General features: G+C 38.0%; 1 protein-coding gene across 2 annotated transcripts in view; it reads right to left on the bottom strand.

The window, feature by feature from the left end:
* Window positions 1–24769, bottom strand: part of ARHGAP18 (Rho GTPase activating protein 18) — a 125475-nt gene that overhangs the window by 43026 nt on the left and 57680 nt on the right. For both annotated transcript variants that reach the window (XM_082406169.1, XM_082406168.1), the window contains exons 2-5: window positions 15757–15953; window positions 12100–12338; window positions 8358–8421; window positions 3812–3990 (exon numbers count right to left, since the gene is read on the bottom strand). In XM_082406169.1, the coding sequence (XP_082262295.1) occupies window positions 3812–3990; window positions 8358–8421; window positions 12100–12338; window positions 15757–15953 (679 nt within the window). The remainder of the gene's footprint in view (window positions 1–3811; window positions 3991–8357; window positions 8422–12099; window positions 12339–15756; window positions 15954–24769) is intronic.

Genomic DNA, 24769 nt, shown 5'->3' with positions numbered 1-24769 from the left:
CCACATGATGCATGAATACTTCTTTACTTTTCCCACTAGGTGTAAAAATAGATTCTTAAAAATATATGATAAAGCCTGGAAACAACCTAGATGTCCACCATCAGGTGGCTGGTTAAATAAATTGTGATACATCCTCACAGTGGGGTACAATGTATAAATAAAAAAGAATAAGAAATATTTCTCTCTACTACTATAGAGTGATCTCCAAGACATACTGCTAAGTCAAATATAAATAAATAAATAATCAAGTGTGTATAGTGGGCTACCATTTATCTAAGAATGGAAGGATAAACCATAAAATTAAAAGAAATTTGCCTGTAAGGTAAATTTACCTGTAAAGGGCAGGGAGAGAAGAGGGTGATGGCTCAAGTATAGAAGTGAGACTTCTTATACACCTTGTTTTTAATTCTGACTTTTGGACCACTTAAATAGTTTACATGTTTACAAAATAAAATTAAGTTTCAAAATAGCAATCCTTAAACATTGAATATGAAATGAAACTAATTAACCCAACCAGGTATGCAGTTGGTGGCATAACCATATAGAGAAGCACTATCCTAAACAACCTAAAGCAGAGTAATTTTATTATTACAATCCTTTTGGGATGTACCCCAAGGATACAACCAACTGAGGAAAAGAAAAACAAGTTTAAACTGTTTTTTAGTAATCACATTGTTGATATGCTGTGCATTAATGGAGGATAAAACACATAAATAATTATGTGATATTCTAATTATATTATCTGCTGTATCCTGAAAACCACTATTCTCAGCATGGAAGAAAGAAGACACAGATGTACTTCTGTCCTCTGAAAAGGCTTTAAGCAATGACCAACTCAGAGAAAGGAACATTCCTAGTGTCCTGAACATAGTCACAAAAGTATATTTCTACTAAATGGAATCAGAGTTTCTTGCAGAAATAGACAATTCTAGGTCTGAAGCAGAAAATATACCAGAAAAATATGAGAAATTTTCTCTAGGGTCATGTCATATATGTCTACATCCATGAGTTAAGATACTATTTTTATATGGAAATTAAAATAAAACAACACTAATTGGTCACTAATGAAAGACGCTAGGGAACAAAAAAAAAAAAATTGAAAACTGGTAAATGAAAGTAAGAAGTAACCCATTTGAGAACATTTTTCTTAATAGAAGTATTCAAATTAATAAAGGAAAAAAAGAAATTAGAACATCATTTTGTAACCATTAATAAACAAATGGATCCAAGCATTGATCAGCAGCAGCTGCTAATTTCACAAAAGAGAAAGACAACCAGATATTTTTAATCTCTTGATACATGATCACATATGAAGTAGTCTTGACCAAAAAATGAGCCTCAGTCTGATCAATCTAGAGTCAACCAATTTACAAGAAGCAGAAGAACATGGGGACAGAACAAGAAACTTAATAACCAAGTTTCTTCAACAAACAAATTTTGAGGGAGGGAGAAAGGGAGAAATGGAAGAAAGGATAAGGAAAAAGAGGGAGAGTAATGAAATAAGGGAGAGAGGGAAGGGAAGGAGGCAGAGAAAGAGAGAGACACACACAGAGACAGAAGGAGGGAGGGAGGAAGGGATTACAAGCCTTGAAAGGCATTATCAACCAAGTGCAATGTATGAACCTTAACTGGATCCTGATGCAAACAAACTGTAAAAAAAAAAAAAAATCATGAAATTTGTGATTCAATTTGAAATTTGAACACTGATTAGACATTTGAAATTAAGAATTATTAGCACTTTTTAAGGTACAATAATAGTAATATGGATATGTATTTTTGTGTGTTTTTTTTCATTTATTTTATTTATTTATTTTTGGCTGCATTGGGTCTTCATTGCTATGCACGGGCTTTCTCTAGTTGCGGCGAGTGGGGGCTACTCTTTGTTGCGGTGCGCGGGCTTCTCATTGCGGTGGCTTCTCTTGAGGCAGAGCACGGGCTCCAGGCGCGCGGGCTTCAGTAGTTGTGGCATGTGGGCTCAGCAGCTGTGGCTCGCAGGCTCCAGAGCGCAGGCTCAGTAGTAGTGGCACATGAGCTTAGTTGCTCCGCGGCATGTGGCATCTTCCCGGACCAGGGCTCGAACCCGTGTCCCCTGCATTTGCAGGTGGATTCTTAACCACTGAGCCACCAGGGAAGCCCTGGATATGTGTTTTTTAAAAAACCCTCTTTATCTTTTTGAAACACATACTGAAATATTTATAGATGGCAAAATATAATTCAGAGATGTGTTTCAAAATAACACAGAGTAGGGAACTGGTTGGGGGTATGTATAGGACAGGACTAGTCATGGGAAAATGAATGTTGGGGCTAGGTGGTGAGTATTAGGGAGTTCATTATACTATGCTTTCTAACTTTTGTGTGGTGAAATCCTACAAAATAAGTAAATGTATTTTTTTTTTTCTTATTAGTCATCCATTTATTACACATCAGTGTATACATGCCAATCCCAATCGCCCAATTCATCCCACCACCACCGCTTTCCCCCCCTGGTGTCCATACGTTTGTTCTCTACATCTGTGTCTCAATTTCTGTCCTGCAAACCGGTTCATCTGTACCAGTAAATGTATTTTTTAAAAATATAAGACATTCGGTAGCAATGAGAACACTCAGTACACAGAGGTTGGTTTCTAAATACAATCTGCTACTGAAAAAACAAGGACTACTTGAAGAAATAGATTCCTTCTAATCTGAGGGGAGAAAAGTACAAGGTGAGCCTGGAACATCTTGTACTAGAAAGCAAAGGAGTAAAAGAATGAGGACATGTTAAAATGGCATAGGAACCAGCTTGAAGGGCCCCCTTTTGTCAAATCTGGGTAAATTTAAATGTCAAAGAAAAACAATAATGAGTTATAAAACACTGAATAAAAAAAAGGAAGTTTTTGAATAGTGATATTCAAAAACAAAAAGAGAAAAGGGAGGAAAAGCACTACTATGGAAGATTGCCAGCCAATCAATATAGAAGAAATAATAGAATGAGAAAAATCACCATTTCTCAAACACTAGTCTAATTACTGTTTCAGGCAAGGATTACAAATGCATGGTGAAGCCACTGGGTGGTAGGTTATTACTGACAGATAGGATATTCCCCTCGGTCTCAAGGATCACAAATTAGTATTAATTGTACATAGGAAAAGGTATCTTTATGATGGGGAGATCCGGTGAACGTCTCCTTAACCAAGTGGTCAAAATTCCATCTTCAGTAAAGAGATCATCTGATGTCATGCCCCTCTTCTGATGATGCAATGAGAGGCATAAACATCATCTAGGCAGTGGTGTGACCAAAAATGTTTAATGTGAATTCAGTCACCAAGAACAGACAAAATCAGAAATTTGATTTGGACTCTTCAAAATATTAACGAAAAATCAAGGGATCTGATCTAGATTTAAGAAACCAAAAAAATATGACATTAAATGCAACACATGACCCTCGTTTGAATCCCAGGCGGGAGTAAGGGAGAAGCTATTGATATTAAGGACAATATTGTGACAATTGGGAACATTTTAATATGATCATAGATTAAAATATAATTATTGTTTTAATGTTCAATTTCTTAAGCATTATAACTGTGTTTTGTATGCCCTTGTTAGGCTAAAAAAAAAAAATGTGAGTATATGTCTATAGTATAACCTATACATAGATAGATATATGTAGAAAGAAAGTAAAGGTTGTACTATGTTAAATGGATCTACAGGAAGGCTGTAGAAGTGTATGCTATACTATTCTTTCAACTTTTCTAAGGACCTAAAATTTTCCAAATAAAAAGCTGATGAAAAATATACTCTGATAATGACATCTGAATAGTGTATTACGTACAGGTAACAGGGCATCGTCCCCTTTGCTCCTCTGGATTTTCTCTCTGGAGCTCTCTTTCTGATTGACAGCTTGCTCTGCAAACGACACCTCCAGGTTGATGTCTGTTTCAGAGGCAGGTGCCTCTTCAGGCACCAGTGGGGTCAGCTCCTTTTCGCCAACAACTAGGCTAGATGCCTGATCTGGGAAAAAGACAAAAGATTCAATTCATGTGCTTTGGCTACTTCTTTTTTTAACTTCTAATACATCAACTATCTAAACCTTTGGGAAAACTACTATTTACTATAAGCAATAACTAACAGTTATTTTAATAGTAAAAAGTATACTCAAGGAATTCTACCAATGGTGCATGGGGGCATAGAGGAGGGAAGGTGGTGACTAGAAAGCCAGAGTTGAATTGTGGAATCTTTCTCTGAGGTCACAATTCTTAGACTGAGTCCAGTTCCAAAACACTGATGGGTGATCTCAAGCTCTGAATGAAAAACCTCACAAAAATTTAGTAGACTTAATCATTGCTTTATTTTATACTGGGAGAGTAAAAGCAAAAAAAAGAAGAGAAGGAGGTTAGTTTTACTCTCTCTTAAAACTATGATATTCCATTTAATTTCCTCACAGTGGAACAGATTCCTGAAAAAGATTTCTTCCATGCCCTGCATGTCCTTTCTGGAATGTTACCTACCTATCATAGTAAAAATTCCAAAACAAAAGTTAGCACCGACAATGTGCACTGTGGGAGTCAGGTCTGGAGGTACCTGGTACCAGAACCAACAGGTTTTGCACCAGATTATTACAAAGATTATAACAGCTCCCTTACAACTATAAATCTAGTGAAATAAGTTCCATGTATTTACATCAACAGTTTATAATAAATTTAACATTTTTTTCTTGGTTTGTTTGTTGTTAATCCTCCAGGAAAAAAATGAACACCTGAAAACTTCTTTGCTGAAAACGTCAGCTTTAAGCTTGGAAGAACATACTTCCAAATTTGGCTATTTGATAAGTTTTTGGTTTTTAACACAACTCACACTAGAAAAAAACCTGGAATCAATGACAGGATTACTGTTATTTTCTCATTGCAGACCTTTAATTCATGGTGGGCAGCTCTGGATTATATCAATAAGCTTACATAGTACATTCAAATGTTTATATACTAACACAGCAAGGTGATGGAGGGTAAAGTTAATTTTAAAATTTAATAAATATGTCACATACACATATATTATTAGAAGTCTGATGCCTTCAGAAAATGTATTTGTATTATCTTCTATATATTTTCTATATTTATAGTCATTTAAATCAAAAACACACAAAAATTGTTTTACTCAAAAGAAAATACGGATAAATGTAAATCTAGCCTTTTTTCACTCTCATTCAATACGCAGTGCGGGCTTCGTGGCTGTAGGACTTGGGTAGTGCTCGGCAGGGCCCCACGCTGGGTTTAATGCTCTACTGTTGCCGTCTCGCAATTTGAACAAGAAACCCTACATTTTCAGTTTTCACTGGGCCTTGCAAATTACATAGCTGGCCCTGGTCACATCTCACAGTTAAGAAAGTAAGTAAAAATGGACCCATGTGAATTCCGAAAATAAGAGAAAATTTAAAGCTCTTTGATTGTATTTATCTGCTGCCATCTATGCCACATTATGCTTTTCCAACAGCCTGTGACAATTTTTTTTTTTAATTAGGATAACTAGACCTCTCTCCAATTAATTTTTAAAGTATTAACTTAAATGTCAAAGCACAATTTGAGTTTTATATTCCCACTGGTTTACACTGCTTTATGTTTTACTGTGACTATGTATGTTGGTTTCCTAGGAAACCATTCTAAGAGGAAAAAACTGATTAGCCATTTTCTTAAATTAGAAGCTACCTTTCTAAAAGCTGAGTGTTTATGGACAAGAATGTTAAAACGACTCCCTTTTCTCCTTAACAGCCCCGTGTCAGAGCTACAATAAACACCACCTCCCCACACACACAAACAAATGTTCTGTGCCAGAATTCAAAACTGGGGAGAAGAATTATAATTAAGTTAGAATACATTTAAAACATATGAATTTCCTCCAAAAATTGGCAAAAATAAAAAACACAATATAGAAAAGGCTTAAGGATCAAATGGTAACTCCCATTAAGGCAGATAGCAGGAAAAACAGTTTCAGGGGTGATAAAGGAGCACAGCTAAAAGAAATAGATAGTTAATTGATTACTAAAAGTATCTATGAATCAATTATCTACTCTCAAAGAGAAACGTTAACAGAGAATGCTGAGATAAACCTTTTGGCTCTTAAAGCCCAAAAGTGTAAATAATATAATTTATTTAATCTATTCTCCTTTGGTTTTTTAAGTGGACAATAGCACTAAGTTACAAATACTTTACAAAACTCAAAGGTTTTCAATTGTCCAAAATAATCCATATCTTTATTTTAAAAAATAATTTCCCCTCCTCCTTGGAACTCGGAAAAGAAAATATACATAACACGAAAGTTTTAAAAATTATTTGGGCATTATTAGTATTTCTAAATGTATGTATTAAACACTGGCCTTTCATATACACAGAGCTGTATAATTTGATGAAAAGTTAAGATTGATACTTAGCAGTATTAATTAATTTGAAATCAATTTAATTAATGAATTTAATTAATTAAATTTAGTTAATTCAGATTAATTAATTTGAAATGCAACAATGCTTGCAACATTAAAATTTTATTTTCCATTTAGAGTAAGTAACTTTGATTGAACATGCATAAAAGCCTAAGTGTAGGGAAAACATTTAAAATAGACTACGTAGCTCACACTTTCAGATTTCAAATGGAAAGAGCTCCACTTTTGAACTCCAGACAATATTTTCCATGCATTTCATTCAGAACCTTTCAATGTTTGCATAACACTGGTTAATTCACTGGCTAGCAAAAGAGCATGGCATTGCCCAGAACAGGTGCAGTAGTAAATACTCAGTGACTTGGATGGCGTTATACACATTCTCTTATTATTCTGACTGGAGGCTCTATGCCCACTTCATAGCATTCCAGCAAAAGCAGATGTAAATCAGGCAGCAAGTTTGTCACATTCCACTCGGCTGCCACAAGCTAGGCTGGAAGGGACTGCTATAATGAACTTGTCTTCCAGAACTTCTGTTTATATAGCCTACATCACCATCTCTGGCAAAGGAGGAAAACACCAAGAAAGGACAATGTTTTCCTCAGTATTCATTTAGCAATTGCCAGTCGCTCTTCCCCAAAGCCCAAAGCATATTGATATTGGCACAAAAGGTTCATCTGTCTCTCTTAACGACCCAGCTCTCTAGCCCGCCTGCACTGGCTATTCCAGCCTGCTTGCCACTTCAGTGTCTACTGGCACACAGACTTAGGGAAACACCCAGTAATTTCATTCTGATATAAAACATGTAACTAAAGAAATCTCCACAGAATAGTAAAAAGCAAGTGCTTTTATAGACATAAATATATAGACACGTATGTGTCTATACACACACATGCACACACTTGTATATGCACATACGTGTGTGTGTATATATTTTAAGGCAGGGGTGCAGGAGAGAAGTTCTAAGAAAACTATGGAAGGAAGGATAAAGATACTAGATGCTCCAAGACTCCAAAATGTCCCGTATACAGTAATTTTGGACTAACCTTTGATTTTTATAGGAAAGTTGGGAACACTTCCCAGGCCTTCACAGTCTACCTGATACTCTTCCTCCACTACTTCCAATCCAAACACAACACTAGTAATGCCATGAACACTCCAGGTGCCAGGTCTTAAGGACATAAGCAAAACAAAAGTCCCAAGCGGGACTCAGGCAGCCACCAACAACCTTTGCTACAGTTTTAAAGTAACAGCACACTGAGGATTAAATCTGTGACCTTAATTTAGAAACTCTTCCTTTTTGTAAATCCATGAAATAGCTTTAAATTCTTTCTTGGTAAGTACTAATAAAGTCTTACTATTTATTTTCATCCATGCCTTGAATTTCTAATCCATTTCTGAAATAACAGATACAGAAAAATGAAAGGGAGAGTTGTAATCAATGTCCCCCCCCCCAAAAAAAAATCTTAACTTAAAAAAGTTTTTCTAAACTTTCTGAAAAGCAATCCATTTATGAGCTAAGAACTTCAGATCTGAAAACGAGGTTACAAATTCACTGGCTCCCCTTACTAGCTGTGTGGCCTTGGGAAAGTAACTTTACACCTCTAAACCTCCCTTCTCTCATTTGTAGGATGGGTTAAGAACAATATTTACTACATAGAGTTCCTGTGTATATTAAATTAGGTAAATATCTCTGCATAGTACCTGGCACATGGTAAGCATTTGGGAAAACTGACTATGTACAGAGATGTTAGAACAGATAGAGATAGACAAGTATTTAAAAAAAATCAAAGGCCAACTATATGCTCAGTCTTATGTAATTACCTATTTGGGTACTTCATATGAGTATTTGAGTAGAATTTGCTTACCAGAATTGAAGACGAATGTTTTAAAAGGTCTTATCTGTTTGTTATACTAATAAATGAGAAAATACAAGAGAACGGGTCCAACTTACCATCTTTTCCTTGGTATTTGTTTTCGTCTGTTCTGACTGATTGTGATTCTCTACCATCTGGAGGCTAAAGATAGAACATGGGCCATTTAGTCATCTCCACCTCACAACCAGAGAAACGGTACTGTAAAATAACTCTATTACTAACCTTCAGAGTACAAGAAATGCACTCAGAATTATATCAATCACAGAAAAAAAGGACTACAGGTATAATCAACAAGCAATCATCCAATAAACATGTGATCACCCACAACTTGTAAGACACACTACTAAGCCCTGTGGGGAATAAGGGCAACATCAAGAGTGTCCCTGCCATCAAGAATGCTGCTATTAATTGAAGGGAAAAGAAAAGATCTCAAAAAGTTAACAATATCCATTAACAGATGAGTAGATAAACAAAATGTGAGCTACCCACAAAATGAAATATTATTCTGCAATAAAAGGAAACAAAGTACAGGTACATGCTACAACACAGACGAACCTTGAAAACATTATACTAAGTCAAAGGAATCAGTCACAAGGACCACATATTGTGTGATTTCATTTCTACGAAATCTTCAGAATAGGAAAGTCATACAGACAGAAAGTAGATTAGTGGTTGCCTAAGGGGTAAGGAGAGGAATATGAGGAATGACTGCTAATGGGTATGGGGTTTCTTTTGGAGATGATGAAAAGGTGCTAAAATGGATTGTGAGGATGGTTGCGAATCTGTGACTACACAAAAAACCTCTGAATTGTAAACTTTAAGTGGGCGACTTGGTGAATTCTCTCTCAATAACGCTGTCATAAAATAAAATTATAAGTTGGCATGTAGGTAATAAAATAGAATTCTTCATATTTTTTAAAAAAGCTAGTAATAAATGTGAGATCAACTAAAACTAAATTACCAAGCAGGTAATAAGAGCTTAGATATTCAAAGGAACTCCTTTTTCGAGGGGTTGGGGAAGTGACACCTGAAGAATGCAGCCCTCCAAGGGTTTATGGACACAGGAAAACATGGCTGGCTCCTCTCACCAGTAAGTGTGTCCAGGCCGTACTTCCTCCTTTCCAAGTAAGGCTTCAGGAGGAATTCAGGAATCAGGAAGGGGAGTCTAGGTCAATCATACACAGAGGTCTATTTGAATGAACTGTCTTTAAAATACTCGTTCCATTGGATTTTCATCTCTATACAAAAGAAGATAGCCTTTGTAGTCCCCTCCCCACATACTTCAACTCAGGTGTTAGCAGAGGAGAACTCCCCTCTCCACCTGCAGTCCAAGAAGAGTCTAGAGAAGCACCGGGGCATGTACGCAGAGGTGCTCTACTTAGAGATTAGAGGTACCCAGGTCAGTGTAGAGCGACTACCAATCACAGAAGTGGTAGGAGAGTCGTGGCACTACTTCAGTCCCCCTCAGGCAGAGCAATACCATCTTCCTCCCTCCACCCACGAGCCTCAGAAGGCCAGCACTCCATGGCACAGGGCACACAGTGAGTAATTCTAATCTTACATATGAACACATATTTTGGAGCATGTGGTTGGAATTGTTTTCCTAAGCGATTGAAGATAACAGTGCAGATGGTATTCATTTCTGTATTATATTTCCCAGTGTCAGCAAGGGCTTCATGAGGAAGCATTTGAAAAGGAAAAGCTGAATATGGACAGTCATCTCTCAGTATCTGTGAGAGACTGGTTCCAGGACACCCCCCACCCCTGCCCTTGCAGACACCAACACTGGAGCATGCTCAAGTCCCTTATAAAAAATGGCAACGTACAGTCGGCCCTCCGTATCCACAGGTGCAGAACCCAGGGATATGGAGGGCCCACTGTACTTATTTGAGAATAGAAGAACTGCAAGTAAAGATAGCTGGCCCATGTTTGCTTGAGGGATGGGGGACATACTTCTGATGGGTGGCAGTGTTTCGATTAAAGGCATAAAGTGTAAGCAAGTTAACCTTATTTTAATTTACTTGTGCTATTTCTCTCTTATTGACTCCATCAGATGATACAACTCACCAATTACCTTGAACTCAAACCATGTGGTTTAGACATTACCAAGAATTTGCTGGAAAATGTTGCTTGAAGCATTGAGTAGCAACATCCTCTTAGAGATTGGCAGGAATCCCACAGTATATGGTTTGCTTAGGCTCAGCTCTCTGCCCCCTCCCCCCTTTTTGTTTCCTCTTAATTCCCTCAGGGAGGGCTCTTTAATTGGGAAGGAAATGTCACAATACTATATTTCCTTACTATTCATTTTTCTACATCTAGAAACCAAGTCCAGTCCTTCAACCCCAGTGGATGTCCCAAATAACGAATGGGTGGTATGCAAGCACGTAACTGCCTCAGAGACCTACCTGGAGCAATCCAGTCACCCCAAAACTCCTATAAAATGGACTGGATTTGATCTACAATTGACCATGCAAAGAGAGTAGGAACCTGCAGCTATAAAGGATTTCTTGAAAGAATGAAATGTCCACAAAAAGCAAAAAACCTCTATATGACAGAAAGATACTTTAAATATAAGTCCATTTAGTCCCTCATTTTTTAAAAAGATTTTTGTTACCCTTTATTTACAGTGTAAATACATCTCATGTATTTACTGAGACTACTTAATATCAGAATCATATATGTAAACCCAAACGTAGCAGGATGCATCGTGGTTAAAAGCACTTATTTAGAGTCTGATAAATTTGGGTTTACTATCTACAGGACCACTGAGCAAGTGACTTAAAGTCTTGAATGGAAACGATGATACCTCACTCACAGGACAGCTCTAAGGATGAAATGGGATATGGCACGGAAAGTAGTCAGCACAGTAAGTGTTCAGTAGTGGTAGCAGCAAATATAACTGCTATTATTATCACTGCAATTATCGTTCAACATCCGTTCTGTTTGTTCTCACTCCAACCAACCAACTGGGTCTTCCAGACCAGAGCTATTCCAACTTCATCTGAGAACAGTCCAGAGTGTAGATCAACTTTGACCCTAAGGACATCATTAAGTTCAGCTGACCTTTTTTTTTTTTTTTCTCTTTGTAGCAAGACTTTCTTGTTGAAGGAGCAGATGATATTAATTTACATTTTGTGCAAGCTCTTGAGGTCCTCCTGGACAAGCCACAAGCAGCCTACCAACTGGCCATACTGAGCAGCGCTGTTCCACGCCATACAGATCTCCTGCTTGTACCATGCCTTCCCTGAGAGCCATCAGCCCCAGTCTCTACCAGGCTCCAACAGCTTCCACTAATCAATTCATCATCTTAGCAAATATCTACTCAAATCTTCTACGTGCTAGGCACCGTGCTAGGTGCTAGATGCAAAGGGGAAGTTATTTCATGTTCAGGGTTCCTGTTTTATAATTCAGCTACAATTAGCTCCCTCACATTCCACTTCCATTCATCCCCACATGAGTCTAGAAAAAAAGCAAATTTTCCTACAAGAGTTAATATAGAAGGAAGAATCCTCTACCTCTGACTTTCCTGTAAGTAACAATTAGCAGTCACATTGTCTAGGGGGTTGGGGCCATTCCTAAAGCTCCAAGGACACCTAACGCAGGGATTGTCACAGAGAAATGTAACTTGTTTCATTTTCTGCCCCATCAGTATAACTTCTAGAAGGACAGGTATCAAGTCCCTCTTGATCATGGCCAGCATGGAGCTTTAGCACCTTGCATATACATGCCCATTAAGTTTTTAATGATCTGAATTAAACTAGATGCGTTCAATTGATTCTAAGCAATTATTCCTTTGCTTTATCAAAAAAGAAAACCTACCTCCCTTTCTTTCGACCCTCTCTGTTGAGCAAATATGTCTCTGACGTCAGGAACCTGGTACTGTTTGTTTTTTTTCCTCAAGGTCTGGGAGACAGTCTCTACTCGTTTCTGAACAGCTGCCGCCTGCGTCCGGGTCAGTGTTGATAAAAACACCATGCTTTCTTGGGGATCTCCAGCAGCCTCTCCAAAGAGATTGGACAAACCGGCCTCCTTAAGCCACTCTTCTTCCAGTTCTCCCTCTAAGACAACAGAGAAAAATGGTATTTAAATCACAAAATATGAGAACTTTTACATTTTCTTAAGCTGTTTAAAAACTCTTACTGAAACTCTTATATCACAACCAAACCGCAGTGCTAAGAATCATTATCTGAAACTTGGACAACTGCCATAAACTCCAGCCATAAAGATATCAAATTTTAGATCCATTTCATATATACTCAATTAAAATTTTTAAATGACTTCACATGTGATTAACCTCTATAACTTCCCTGCAGATTAACTATGGGAAGATAATGCTGTTCCCTTTCCAGAGATGAGCAAGCCATGAAAAGATAACTTACTTCCATCAAGTTATAGAAGGAAGTCGATGCTGGGGATGGCCATTAAAGCCCTGTTTCTTGGCTTAAATTCAGCACTACCCCAGAGTCCAACCCTAACTGATGGAAAGGCTTGTTTTCTCTGCTCGCTGTAGCTGACAGGGAGTGTGGCAAAGAAGTAAAGAGCATCTGGACATCAGGAACTAATCAATTTCAAATTAATTTTTTTAACCCCCCAGGTCAGCATATCAAAGTCATGTTTTTTACAAATTTTTTTTTTAAAGCACACTATTTTCACCAAAAAGACCAAAATAGCTTATTATAGGAAACTAATTAAACAACTGAATCCATTCAAAACACTGAAAGGAAGTAAACAGTAAAGCAAATGTTGTATACAATCTACTGACGATTCGGGTCTTCCCTGGCAGTCCAGTGGTTAAGACTCCGTGCTCCCACTGCAGGGGCACGGGTTCGATCCCTGGTCAGGGAACTAAGATCCCATATGCCGGGTGGCGCGGCCAAAAAAAAAAAAAAAGGAAGATCTGTTGATGATTAACAGAAAAACTGAATGATAACTAGAATAGATTCACTCCAAGCTCCATGTTTATAGAGGAAATTGAAAGACCAAGGACTTGAGACACAAAAGACCTGTGTCCATACCCCATTTCTGCACCTTGATGGCCATGTCATTTTGGCCGAGTCACTTAGCCTCAAGCTGACTCTGTTTTCTCATCTGTAAACTAAACCACAGGTGCCCTGGCTGCCTCATAACCAAATGTGAGAATGTCACATGGGAAGAACTTTGCAGAGCTCTATTATAGTCCATATCACATGATGGAGCACTGACTGGTGTGCCCATCTATCCTTCTCTACTATCTAAACTCCATGAGGGCAGAACTAAAGTATTAATAGCCTTGGCTTCAAGAAACATAAGGCAGTGCCAGGCATTCTGCATGCCAGGCAACAAAAACTGTTTACTGACAGAGAAAGTCAGCCATGATTATTAAGGCTGTTAACGTAGAACTCAGTATAAGTATATAAAACCAAATGGCCAGAAAAAAGCTGATATTGCCATGATAAGGGAAGTAAACAAGATTACAATACAGAGTCACTTGTTCCATTAAAAAGTAGAGGTAAAATTCAAACAATTTAAAGTCAAAGAAAAGGCATGGGTGTATAGAAACAGTCCCAATTCTTCCCGATAATCACATCATGAACAACACTCTACGAATCCATTTTAGTCTTGGAGAATTATGAAATAGCTAAGGACACATGGTTATGTATCAGGCTTGAGTGCTGCTTTCTGCAGAATGTTTTCTCCTTACTCAGCAGGCCACTGGTATGGTGTTGCCATCTTGAAACATTGAGACAGAAAGGTTGGGAGACACTATTACCACAAAAAAGCTCAACTGGATTGGTAAAGTAAGAAAGAATGAGAGTAAAATGAAAGAGAACCCAAATAAAAGAATGAGTTGGTTATAATTTTCTTTTACAAATCCGTGTTAAATTAAGGAAAATCTCTAACGTTTCTTTTTCAAGTATTATTGGTTGCTTTTTTCCAACAAATGTTATAGCAAAGGAGAAAAGCCTATTTATGTATTGATAGATTTCAGTACTAAACAACTTGATGCTAAGTCATTTAGCATCATTAAGAAGTCTTCTGCTGAGAGCCTCCCTGGTTGGCGCAGTGGTTAAGAATCTGCCTGCCAATGCAGGGGACCGGGGTTTGAGCCCTGATCTGGCTCGAACACATGCTGCGGAGCAACTAAGCCTGTGCTCCACAACTACTGAGCCTGTGCTCTAGAGCCCACGAGCCACAACTACTGAAGCCCACGTGCCTAGAGCCCATGCTCCACAACAAGAGAAGCCACGCAATGAGAAGCCCACGCACCGCAACGAAGAATAGTCCCCACTCCCGCAACTAGAGAAAGCCCACACGCAGCAACAAAGACCCAACACAGTCAAAAATAAATAAACTTATATAAAAAAAAAAGAAGTCTTCTGTTGAAAAACAGGTCACTACTAGCAGTGGGTCCCAAGGTACTAACTGTGGCTCTTACTTTCTTGGCATTTGTATCAACTTATACACCAAAGACTTACTTACAAACTTATAGATGGCACAAGGCATAGAAAGAATGCTAATATAATAGATGCCAGAGTTGTGCATCAGAAACCTAGTGTCTACTTTAAGAGATTAGCCAAAAAAAAAAAAAAAAAGCATGAAATTTAAGAGGAAAATAAAAAGTGAAGTTTTACGTGTTTCTTCCAGAATATCAAATACAGTAGTGGAGACTGTGGGAAACACGGCTAGAAAGAGACTTGAGAGAAATTATGAACCAAATACAAGATGTAAATATGGAGGTTAAGAATGCTAATACTATCTTCCACTGTCCAAATCTGTACCCTGAGCTTAGCTGGCTAAACTGTGGCACTGCTGCCAATCTGGAGGATGATGCTTTGAAAGATAAGATGACCAGGACTGGGACAGGTCTGCAAACCACCAACAAGGATTGATTTATGTGTATCTTTCCTTCTAGAAAAAGTTACTTGGCTAGTAACAAGATAACTATCCTCAACCATTTGAAAGGGTATCATGCAAAAAATAAAACAGACTTGTTCTGCTCTTCCAGAGGGCAGATCTACAATAAGTGAGTAAAAGGTAGTGTAGAGCAGATTGTAAATCAATAAAATAAAGAACATCGAAACAGCTCAAGCTGACGGGAAAGCATCAGCACCATCAGCATCTATACTCACTAGAGGCCAAATATGGCCATGTGGCTAGGATACCACAGAAGGAATTTAAATAAAGCTTAGATGATTTCAAAATTCAAGTCTAACTCTAAGAGTCTATGATACAGCAAGCTTAGCCAACAAGATTCTAGCCACATCCAAAACTAAGTGAATTTACTTATGCCACTTATATTTGTCAGTTGCATCTATAAATCTGCCACAATTAAGTCATTTTCAAGATGAAAGGCAGCTACCATTTATCTTTTTCTGGTTTTCCTAGCTTTAATTTTTTTTCCTCCTCTTCCTTTCCATGTCTTCATTTCCCATCAATACATATTTAAAAAGAGAGAGAGAAAAAAAGAAAAAAAAGTTTTATTAATTTCATTATTACCATCAGGCTCTTTGACAACCACCACCTCTTGATCTTCTTGTCTGTTCTCACTAGATTTCTTGATATTTTCTAGTTCGGTCCAATAATCTTCCATAGATAGTTCATCCAAAGAATCCTGGGAACTTGATCGGTCAAATGGAGGCCTTTCTGTAACTTTGGTGATTTCCTGGTTCATAGTATACTGGCCATATCTGCGACTATAAATTCAAAAGAAAACACGGTTCATCTTAGTACATGAAGAAGTAGTACAATTTCTAAAATATCATAGTACTGAGCTGGAGAATTTGGAAACTCAAGTTCTCCTTAACAAAACCAAAGAGATGTGTATTTTGAAACTGTTTACCTTGAGAGGCTACTGATTATAATACTCTTGTAGAATGAACAGTTTTATCCTCTATGGACAAGCATGGCAAAGAACAAACAGCAATGCGATAAATATTTTTCCATTTCCATTTCATTTAAATTATTTTAAGTCTTCTTTAAAACTGAAAATTTGTTCTTAGAAAGCAACAGGTTAAATCTTGATTAGAGGTTAATTAAATTGGGATTGAATTTCACACAGTATTTCATATTTATCATTGATACCTATAAATCAAACTCAATCAACCCTTACATAGCAAATATCCGCAATCAATGAATGAGGTACCATTTGAATTTTCATTTTGTTTTTTGGAACCGAAACATGAATAGAAGGATGGTATATTAAGTTTGCTGATACACTCTATTTTAGAAAGCAACTTTTAATATTTATACTTATAAATGTACCTATTATTACATATATTTTAAAACATGGTAAAAAATGTATTTATTGGCAATTCTGAATAAGTAGTTAGGAATTACCTTGTAAACATTTGGTTAAATATAATCTATGAAGAAAAGGATAAGTGAATAAATTTTTTAATGACTTCAACTATATTTTTTTCTTCATAAGTCATATCCTGCCTACTACTAACATTGAATTAAAGGGCCTAATAATAAAAAACCCATATAGAATAGAAATATTAAATTGTTTCATTATTGTTTATATTGAGATAGAGAGGGAAAAGCCTTATTACTTGAAGGAGGAAATTTTTCAGCTATGGTTTTTCCCCTTTATATTCAATAATTTTTCAGAAATACAATTTGAGTAGAGACAATAACTGGTGAATGAGTGTTTTGTTATTCTAATATCAAATTGCTTTTTTATCTCCCAAGAAGACATTAGGAAGTAATACTCTGCTAGACTGGTTTTACTTACTGCACATAGAGAAAATAAAAAGAAATGCGACTAAACAAAATTCTTTAATAGTGTGTGAACATTTTCACATTTAAACTGGCCTTTCCCATAGTTATTTAAAATAGTAGGATTTAATACAGCATAAGGAAGAAGGTCACTAAACTCTGGTCGAATCTACCCAGCAGTTTAATTCCAACTGACTTCTTAGAAAAAGTCAAAGAACTTAATTACCTATTGCTGCAAATAAATGCAATATAACTGACTGCTTAACTGTAATGCGCTAATCGGCCAGTTTTATCCCTTTAAAGATGGTTCTCTCTGCCTTGATTACATACTTCATTAATGCTGGTTGCATGAATGATGGAACAATCCCTATAATCTCACCCCAGCAGCAACCCTGGCGTGGTGATGGGTGGGCGTTAGAATGAGGGCCAACAGGAGGAAGTCTAGACATGTTTGTGTGAATCTCTTTCCTCTAGCCTCCATTGTCCATTGTTTGCCGCCCTCCATCCCTTAATTCAAAGGACACTTCCTCCCTCCCTGCCCCAACTCCTGTTTACATCCTTGTATCCCACCCTGTGGCCATGATACCATCGGTGTTCTCAGTTTAGGGTTTACACTCCTGATTCTTAAATTACAATGTGAATGAGAAAGCTCTCTTTTCTCTTAAAAATGAAAAGTAAATTCTATTTTTTATTTCTGTGATCACCAGCTCAACTGATCTCTGGTTCATATTCCTTAATCCTGCTTTATCAGGATAGCTAAAGCTAATTTACAGTGTTTGCCGGATTCATTTTTGGTTTATTTCATGTCAAATATATAGACGCCCTTCCTTGCTTTTATTTTACCTCTCATTAGAATGTAAGATTGTCTACTTTATTGCTATTTTCGACAACCCTTAGCCCCACGGGAGATCATGATGAGAACTGTGGAATGTGTGAAGTATAATGACTAATGCCAAATAATTTGGTTTATCTTCTCACAGGAAAGTGGTGCCGTTGAACGAAAAGTACATTAAGCCTTTCACTCCTGAAGGAATGTGTTTATTCTGGCAAGAATTTTCCAGTAAATTTCCATTAAGATAAGAGCATGTGCAGAAAAATGCAAGGGCATCGGAGCAACAGCGTTGTTACGTAAATATACCTTCTATAGCAAGCCCTGCTTTCAAAACACGCATAAAGCGAAAATCTAATCGCTTAGTGCTGATGAATCGACTCAATATTTTGACTTTAATAAGATTCAAAAGCTGAACAGGTTTGTTGTAACAACCTGAAGATACTGAGTCATGAGAAGGAGGATTTTTCTTTTTCTTTTTTTGGATCACTGGCAAATGTTGCAAGAAAACAATTTTTTTTAAATATTAGGGGATGGAGTGTAGGGAGGAGGCAACCGTCCAGTGATAGTTCCCTCCTTAGTCAGCTGCCGAATAGTTTATATTTTCTCTAAAAATGTGACTGAACATTCTTTATTCACAGTTTACATCAATAAACATGTCATGACACTGCTTTTCTTCTTAGAATAGTCTCACTTTTGTACTCCAGGCAGGCCACAGCTAAAAGCCTGGCCCTTCTTAAAACTGTCCTGGTAAGAGGCCAGTTAACTAGTTTCCTCTCTTCTGTTTTTAGGAGTATGTTTTACGACACCATGTTCATTCTGCAAATTGGGCTCAAAAACATGAAAGCAACATCTGCTAGACATAATGAAGTATGGAGCAGAAATATTCTGTATTTCCAAAAGATCCCAGGCAACACATGGTGCTCAAATCAGAGAAACACACGCTTTGCCCCACAGGCAACTACCAATTACCTCCGCCTGACTTACCAGCAAATGATGGTTCTCTGTTCACTTTTCCTCACTCCCCATCCAGAATCCCATGTGCTACACATCCATGACCACTCTTCCAAAACTCCCCCATTTCTCACCTTTTACAACTATAAGTACAGAACCAGACACTGTCCTCTAAGAGAAGATGCTTCCTAGTCCACTGTACAAGTCTTGCTCTAATACATCACAGTATTATCACTTGGGCTTTTTTCCCATGGGCGCTATAACATCACCAGCAAAGACTCAACTTTACAGGCCCCATGGGCCTTTATGGTGTGTTATCTTGCTGGCATGTCCTCGTGCTGTGTTGATAAAAACTGGAGTTTTGTTTCCTTATATTTTCCCCAGGTATATTTTATCCCATTTTTCTGTAATATTTTTTCCACCTGGCCAGTGAATTTCAAATGTACTGGTATCATCAGGGTGTTAGTGATACCTGTTATTTTTTTTGTCGTAGAGGATCTTAAGGTGATCTGACACAAGCTGTCCTCCACAAGGAGTTAAGAGTTTGCCATGCGCCATGCTGTGGTCCACTAGAGGAAAATTGCTTGATTCGTCCTAGCACCAATGCAGTCAGTGAAACAACGGGGAAACACATAGGACTAGGATTCATAAATACCAAATGGTTCCAGCTCAACTTTTTTTCATGATCCTTGGAAAATCACTTCTCTGATTCTAACATTTTCCTATCTATAAAATGGAAAGAATGCCAACAGCCTTGACTGCTTTGTTTGTTGTGAGGTATCAAATAAGAATTCCTATTAAAGTGTCTCAGAGGTAGCCAAGAAGAAGGCACTCGTTAGTATCATTGCTAACATTTGTGTAACTGCTAACTACAGATAACTGCCACTCCCATAGTTTAATAAGGTCACCTTTGCCCTCTTCTGAGGTTCAGAGAAATTACTTATCCTCTAGGGACAGTCATTCTTAAACCTTTGGTCTCAGACCTCCTTTACACACTTAAAAATTTTCAAGGGCTTCCAGAGTGTTTTTGAGATAGATTATATCCACTGATACGGACACTATTAGATATTAAAAACAAAAAAAATTCAAACACTAATTAATTTAAGAATAAGAAGAATAAATATCTTAAATAACATTTGGGGCAGGGGGGAAGCCCTATATTTTCCAAACCAAGAAAAAAAAAATAGTGAGATAAGTAGCATTGTTTTACATTTTTGAAACTGTCTTTAATGTCTGGCTTAATAGAAGACATCTGGATTCTCACATCTGCCTCTGCATTTACTCTTCTGAGATATTGTAAGTCATGTAGTTTCTGGGAAACTCCGCTGTATTCTCAGGAGGGAATGAGAATGAAAAAGGCCAGTAACATCTTGGTGTTATTATGAAAATAGTTCTGATCTCTCAGACCCCTGAAAGGGTCTCAAGAGCCTCAGGTGTTCCACGACCACACTTTGAAAACACTGCTCCAGGATTTCTCAAAAACACCTAATGGATCTGAAAAAGCACTTTTCAATTCTGTGGGCAACACTCCAGAAAGCCTTACTGAAAGAAACAGACATGCTCTCCTAGTGACCTTTGACCTACTTTTTTGTTTATTTTAGTTTAGTTTTACAGCCTTTCATCAAGACTGGGACTTATTCCAATGATATATCCATATTTAATTCATACTACAATGACAAAGAATAAAAGCATTATTTAAAAACCCCTACCTTGCCAATGTCTTCCATCATTTGCTTTTTTTTTTTTAATAAATTTATTTATTTTATTTATTTATTTTTGGCTGCGTTGGGTCTTTGTTGCTGCATGCAGGCTTTCCCTAGTTGCGGCGAGAGGGGGCTACTCTTTGTTGCGGTGCGCGAGCTTCCCACTGCAGTGGCTTCTCTTGTTGCGGAGCATGGGCTCTAGGTGCCCAGGCTTCAGTAGTTGTGGCACATGGGCTCAATAGTTGTGGTGCACGGGTTTAGTTGCTCTGCAGCATGTGGGATCTTCCCAGACCAGGGCTCGAACCTGTGTCTCCTGCATTGGCAGGCAGATTCTTAACCACTGCACCACCAGGGAAGTCCCCCATCATTTGCTTTTATCTGCCACGTACAATGGGCAGAAATCCTCTCTAAGCTTCCCCTTTTGCCCGGTGTATTTGAAAATGTGTATTTTCTTTAATGCTCCTTTGTCATCCATCTGTACCTCTTCCTACAATCATCTCGAGGTACTTATTTGGAACTAGGACATTTCTTTGAACTCATATTTAACTATCTGATCCAATCTCTACTTTTTGTACCCTACCCCGTCAAGAATCATATTGCTACACTTCATATTCAGTCTGTCTCCTGGTCCTGCTCCTTCCAGGGCATTTTTGTGGCCCAAAGTCTGCTTTCTTGAAGTCCTTTGATGCTAGGACTTGGTTTTGTTTTCTTTTCTTACAAGATCCTTTCTAAAAGAGGTATACTCTCTTTCATGCTCCTTATTCGACTTTTACTTCCAACACAGGAAAAGAAGTGACTGGGTTGAGAGATATAAGAGAATAAGGTTTTTTTTGTTCTGTTTTTAATGTGCCAAAAAAAAAGTTCTTATTGAGATCATGATTTATCATCAACCATAATGACCAAGTATATTTTAGATAAAGCCATATTTATTGAAGTGTAGACTTTAGAATGGTATTGGACCTTAGAGATTTAAACCTATCCCATCATTTTCTAGATGAGGTTAATGAGGCGCCAGGGTTAAGTCTTCTTCAAAATCTCAGCAAAGTGATGGTCGAACCAAAATTAGTGTCCTCATTTCTTCTTCAGTCTATTATACCAAATAGACTAGAAGGGGTAGAATTTACTTTTTTCACATCTGATGCTCCAGTTGTTGTGAGTCTATATTGCACATAGCAAAACCAAAAGTGATCTTGTTCACACAGTCTATAATTAACATTTTAAAATGACCACTACACTTATCTAGAGAAAAATACATTTAACAAACAAATCATACCTCTTTAAAATGCATGAGAATTCTTTTCCAATGCATTTTATAAACAGTGGTTTGTGCCATGCTGGGGCACGACTTCAAATATACCCATTTTTTAAAAAGCTTTGTTTTGAAGATGTTTAAAATTTTTTTAAATGTTTTAAAAATTCACTGTCTCTCCAGCTACATTATCTCTAGGCTGGGGGTAAAAAAGTGTTTCTGATGTGTAGATCTTTCTCTTTTATTTTGTCAGTGATATTAAAGAAGTAATCACTGCCATCATGAGATGGTGAAGCTATTAATACTCGTAATGGCCTTGTCCATAAGACTACACACTGAATTTGAGTGACTATGAAGAGCTGCAGCCTATGAATGACCCAAGTCATTTTTCCCTGGGAAGTGAATGCCTACTATTGTTTAGCTGAAAGCAGTAATTATTAGAAGTGGCTCTGACACCAGAAAGAAAGAACACTGACAGTGCCTTAAGGCAGTAAGAAGTTGATTGGAAAGCAATCCCACACTGGCCTCTCCCCACTCCCAGGCAGCCTTCAGAGCCCAGGGAAAGGATTCCTCACATCTTCTACCTGACCCAATTGCTATTATTTTTAAAATATATGTTAGTTTTCACATTTCAAGTAAACTTACTTTTACCCTTTGCATATTTTACCCCTTTCATGTGGGGGAAGAATAAAACCCATTATTTCTTTCAGCTTTCTTTTTCTTTAAAAATAAACGTCACTTAACATATGTCTAGCACATTGCTGTAGTCGGCACAGAGCGTCCACCCAAGTTTGACCCACAGCAAAACAATGAGCAAATGAACTGATGATGCTCTATTTACTTAGCTTTGCCTGAGTAAAGCTGAGAAGAGAAGCCCATTAGTGACGCTGCTAAGAGAGAGCTTTGAAAACGTGGCTTTCTCACTTTTACAGAAAACTATGGTAGAACCAATTCATACGTGAACACCACTAAAAGAACAGGGGTACAGGCAGCAGCGACTACCACCAAGTCTAGTAGAAAGAAAGGAGAAAAGGCACAAGACAGAAGGGCATGTGGGAGAGTCATGAGGCAGCCAAAGCAAATTGGAAAAACTCCCTTCCCTTTTAAGTATAGACGTAGAGTATGTAAAGGGGAAGTTATGGGCTAACACCGGCCACCAGACATAGGTCTTTCTTATTTTCGAGCGTTGGTTCTGGGTAGAAGTGAGATCCTCTTTGTTTTGAGCTCCCCCAATCTCTCTCAGGAGGCAGTTTTTCCTCCTCCATTGGCAACAAGACTCAACAACAAGTAGCCAAATGGTAGCCAGGAATCTGAACGTCTAAGTCATTTTCCAAGACGAGGGTAAAGAGGTCAGCAGTGGGACTTGACATGAAATATCAAGATCTTGGAAGACTGGTTCAAAGCATATCGAACTGAGTTTGCATATGCACTCCACTCAATTCTCCATCACCAGGACTTGTATCTACCTGACACTTGGATGTACCTGACACAGCTCTTCTCCAGAACTCTCTCCTTTCCTTGTTCTGGTTAGTTTCAAGCCATCTGGAGATTCAACACCAGCAGCCGCTTTGCATTCGGCGTATAGGCTCTCCAGCTGGAAATGTTTTCCAGTTGTCATTACTCAATTTCATATCTTGGTGTCTTTCTCCATGGGGGTTGGAGTAAAGAAAGACATTTCCACGCTCCTTCAGTCTCCCCACAATCCTGACCACATCCTGCACTGTAGTACTCATGATTGTATCTCTACCACTACACTGTATGTTCCTTGCTGCAAGGATCTGCAGAGTTTTTTGTTTGTTTGTTTGGGGGTTTTTGTTTGTTTGTCTTTCATCTGGGTATCCCTGGGTTTAGCCATCCATTTGCCAGAGCAGATGCTTGGGAACTGTTCAATTATTAATTACTGATTTATGGCTGCTTCTGAAACAACAACATCCTTTTAATTTCTAAGGTGTTTCTCACTTAATTGCACAAAACTACAAAGGAATAAAACAGGGACATGATAAGTAGACAGTAAAGAAATCAGTCATCAGGAAACTCTAAAAGGTAATTAATAGGTAATTGTTCTATGCCTCTGTAACTCTTGTGTGTTTAATTTGAAAGCAGCCTTCCTTATGAGGGGATAAAAACATACAAAAGAAAGGGCCAATTTCATACCATACTGTACCTAATATTAAGTCACAAACAAGCACTGGCATACAGTTTGTTAAGCACACATTCCCTGGTTTCATCCTGTCAACTTAATCTCTAAAATAAATTTTAAAATATTTGTTGAATGCCTGGTGTACGTTGGGCACCTTATCAGAGATGTCTGTTCAACCGACCTCCTCAAGCCTTTATCTTGAAAGAGATTATAAATGACACTGAAACTAGGCATGCGTGGAATCTTCCAGGTCCTCACTGAACCAGCGGCCCAGACAACTCTCCAGCATGGGCCTCTGGGTCATGACCTATGCTTTAGCATTGTCTCTAACACTCTTCAGGCCCTGCTGTGGTTCACCACTCCTTCCTCAGAAAGAATTTCCCTTCCTCTCTAACTGTCACTACCCACTCACCTCCAGCTCACCCTCCGCCCAAACAACGATTTCCCTAGATTAAGCTCAACAATTTGAGGTTACCTCCACAGCCCAGCCTGGGATCCCTCCTTCTCCCCGTGACTTTGCCACAGTCCTCCTGGATTTGTCTGCAGCTCACTCACTGGTCCATAATTGAGGCTGTTCTTTCCTGAGATGGAGTCTAGCTTTCTCACCACAATCGTCTAAAGCCTGGTTCTTGTTTCACAATAGTCAGGAGGCTTCAAAGGTAGCTATCAGCACCCAAAATTGTCATCAACCTTTCATCCTTTTTTTTTTTTTTTTTTTGCTTTTGACAAATCAAATTTTTGTCTTTTTGGTTTCAGGGCTGTGCTTTTTTCTTTCTGAGGAATCCATCAAGTTCTCAACACATTTTCAGAGGTGAAATGAACAAAGGGATTCACTAATGAAGACCAAAAGTCTTCCCATCTTCTCTAATATGCTTGAACTCGTCATTCAAAAGTCCCCATCATGCCTTCTATTAGCT

The sequence above is a fragment of the Balaenoptera borealis genome, assembly GCF_965194805.1.
Source record: "Balaenoptera borealis genome assembly, chromosome: 9".
Lineage (NCBI taxonomy): Eukaryota > Metazoa > Chordata > Mammalia > Artiodactyla > Balaenopteridae > Balaenoptera > Balaenoptera borealis.
Note: the sequence above shows the minus strand (reverse complement) of the source record. Positions and strands in the feature narration are given on the sequence as shown.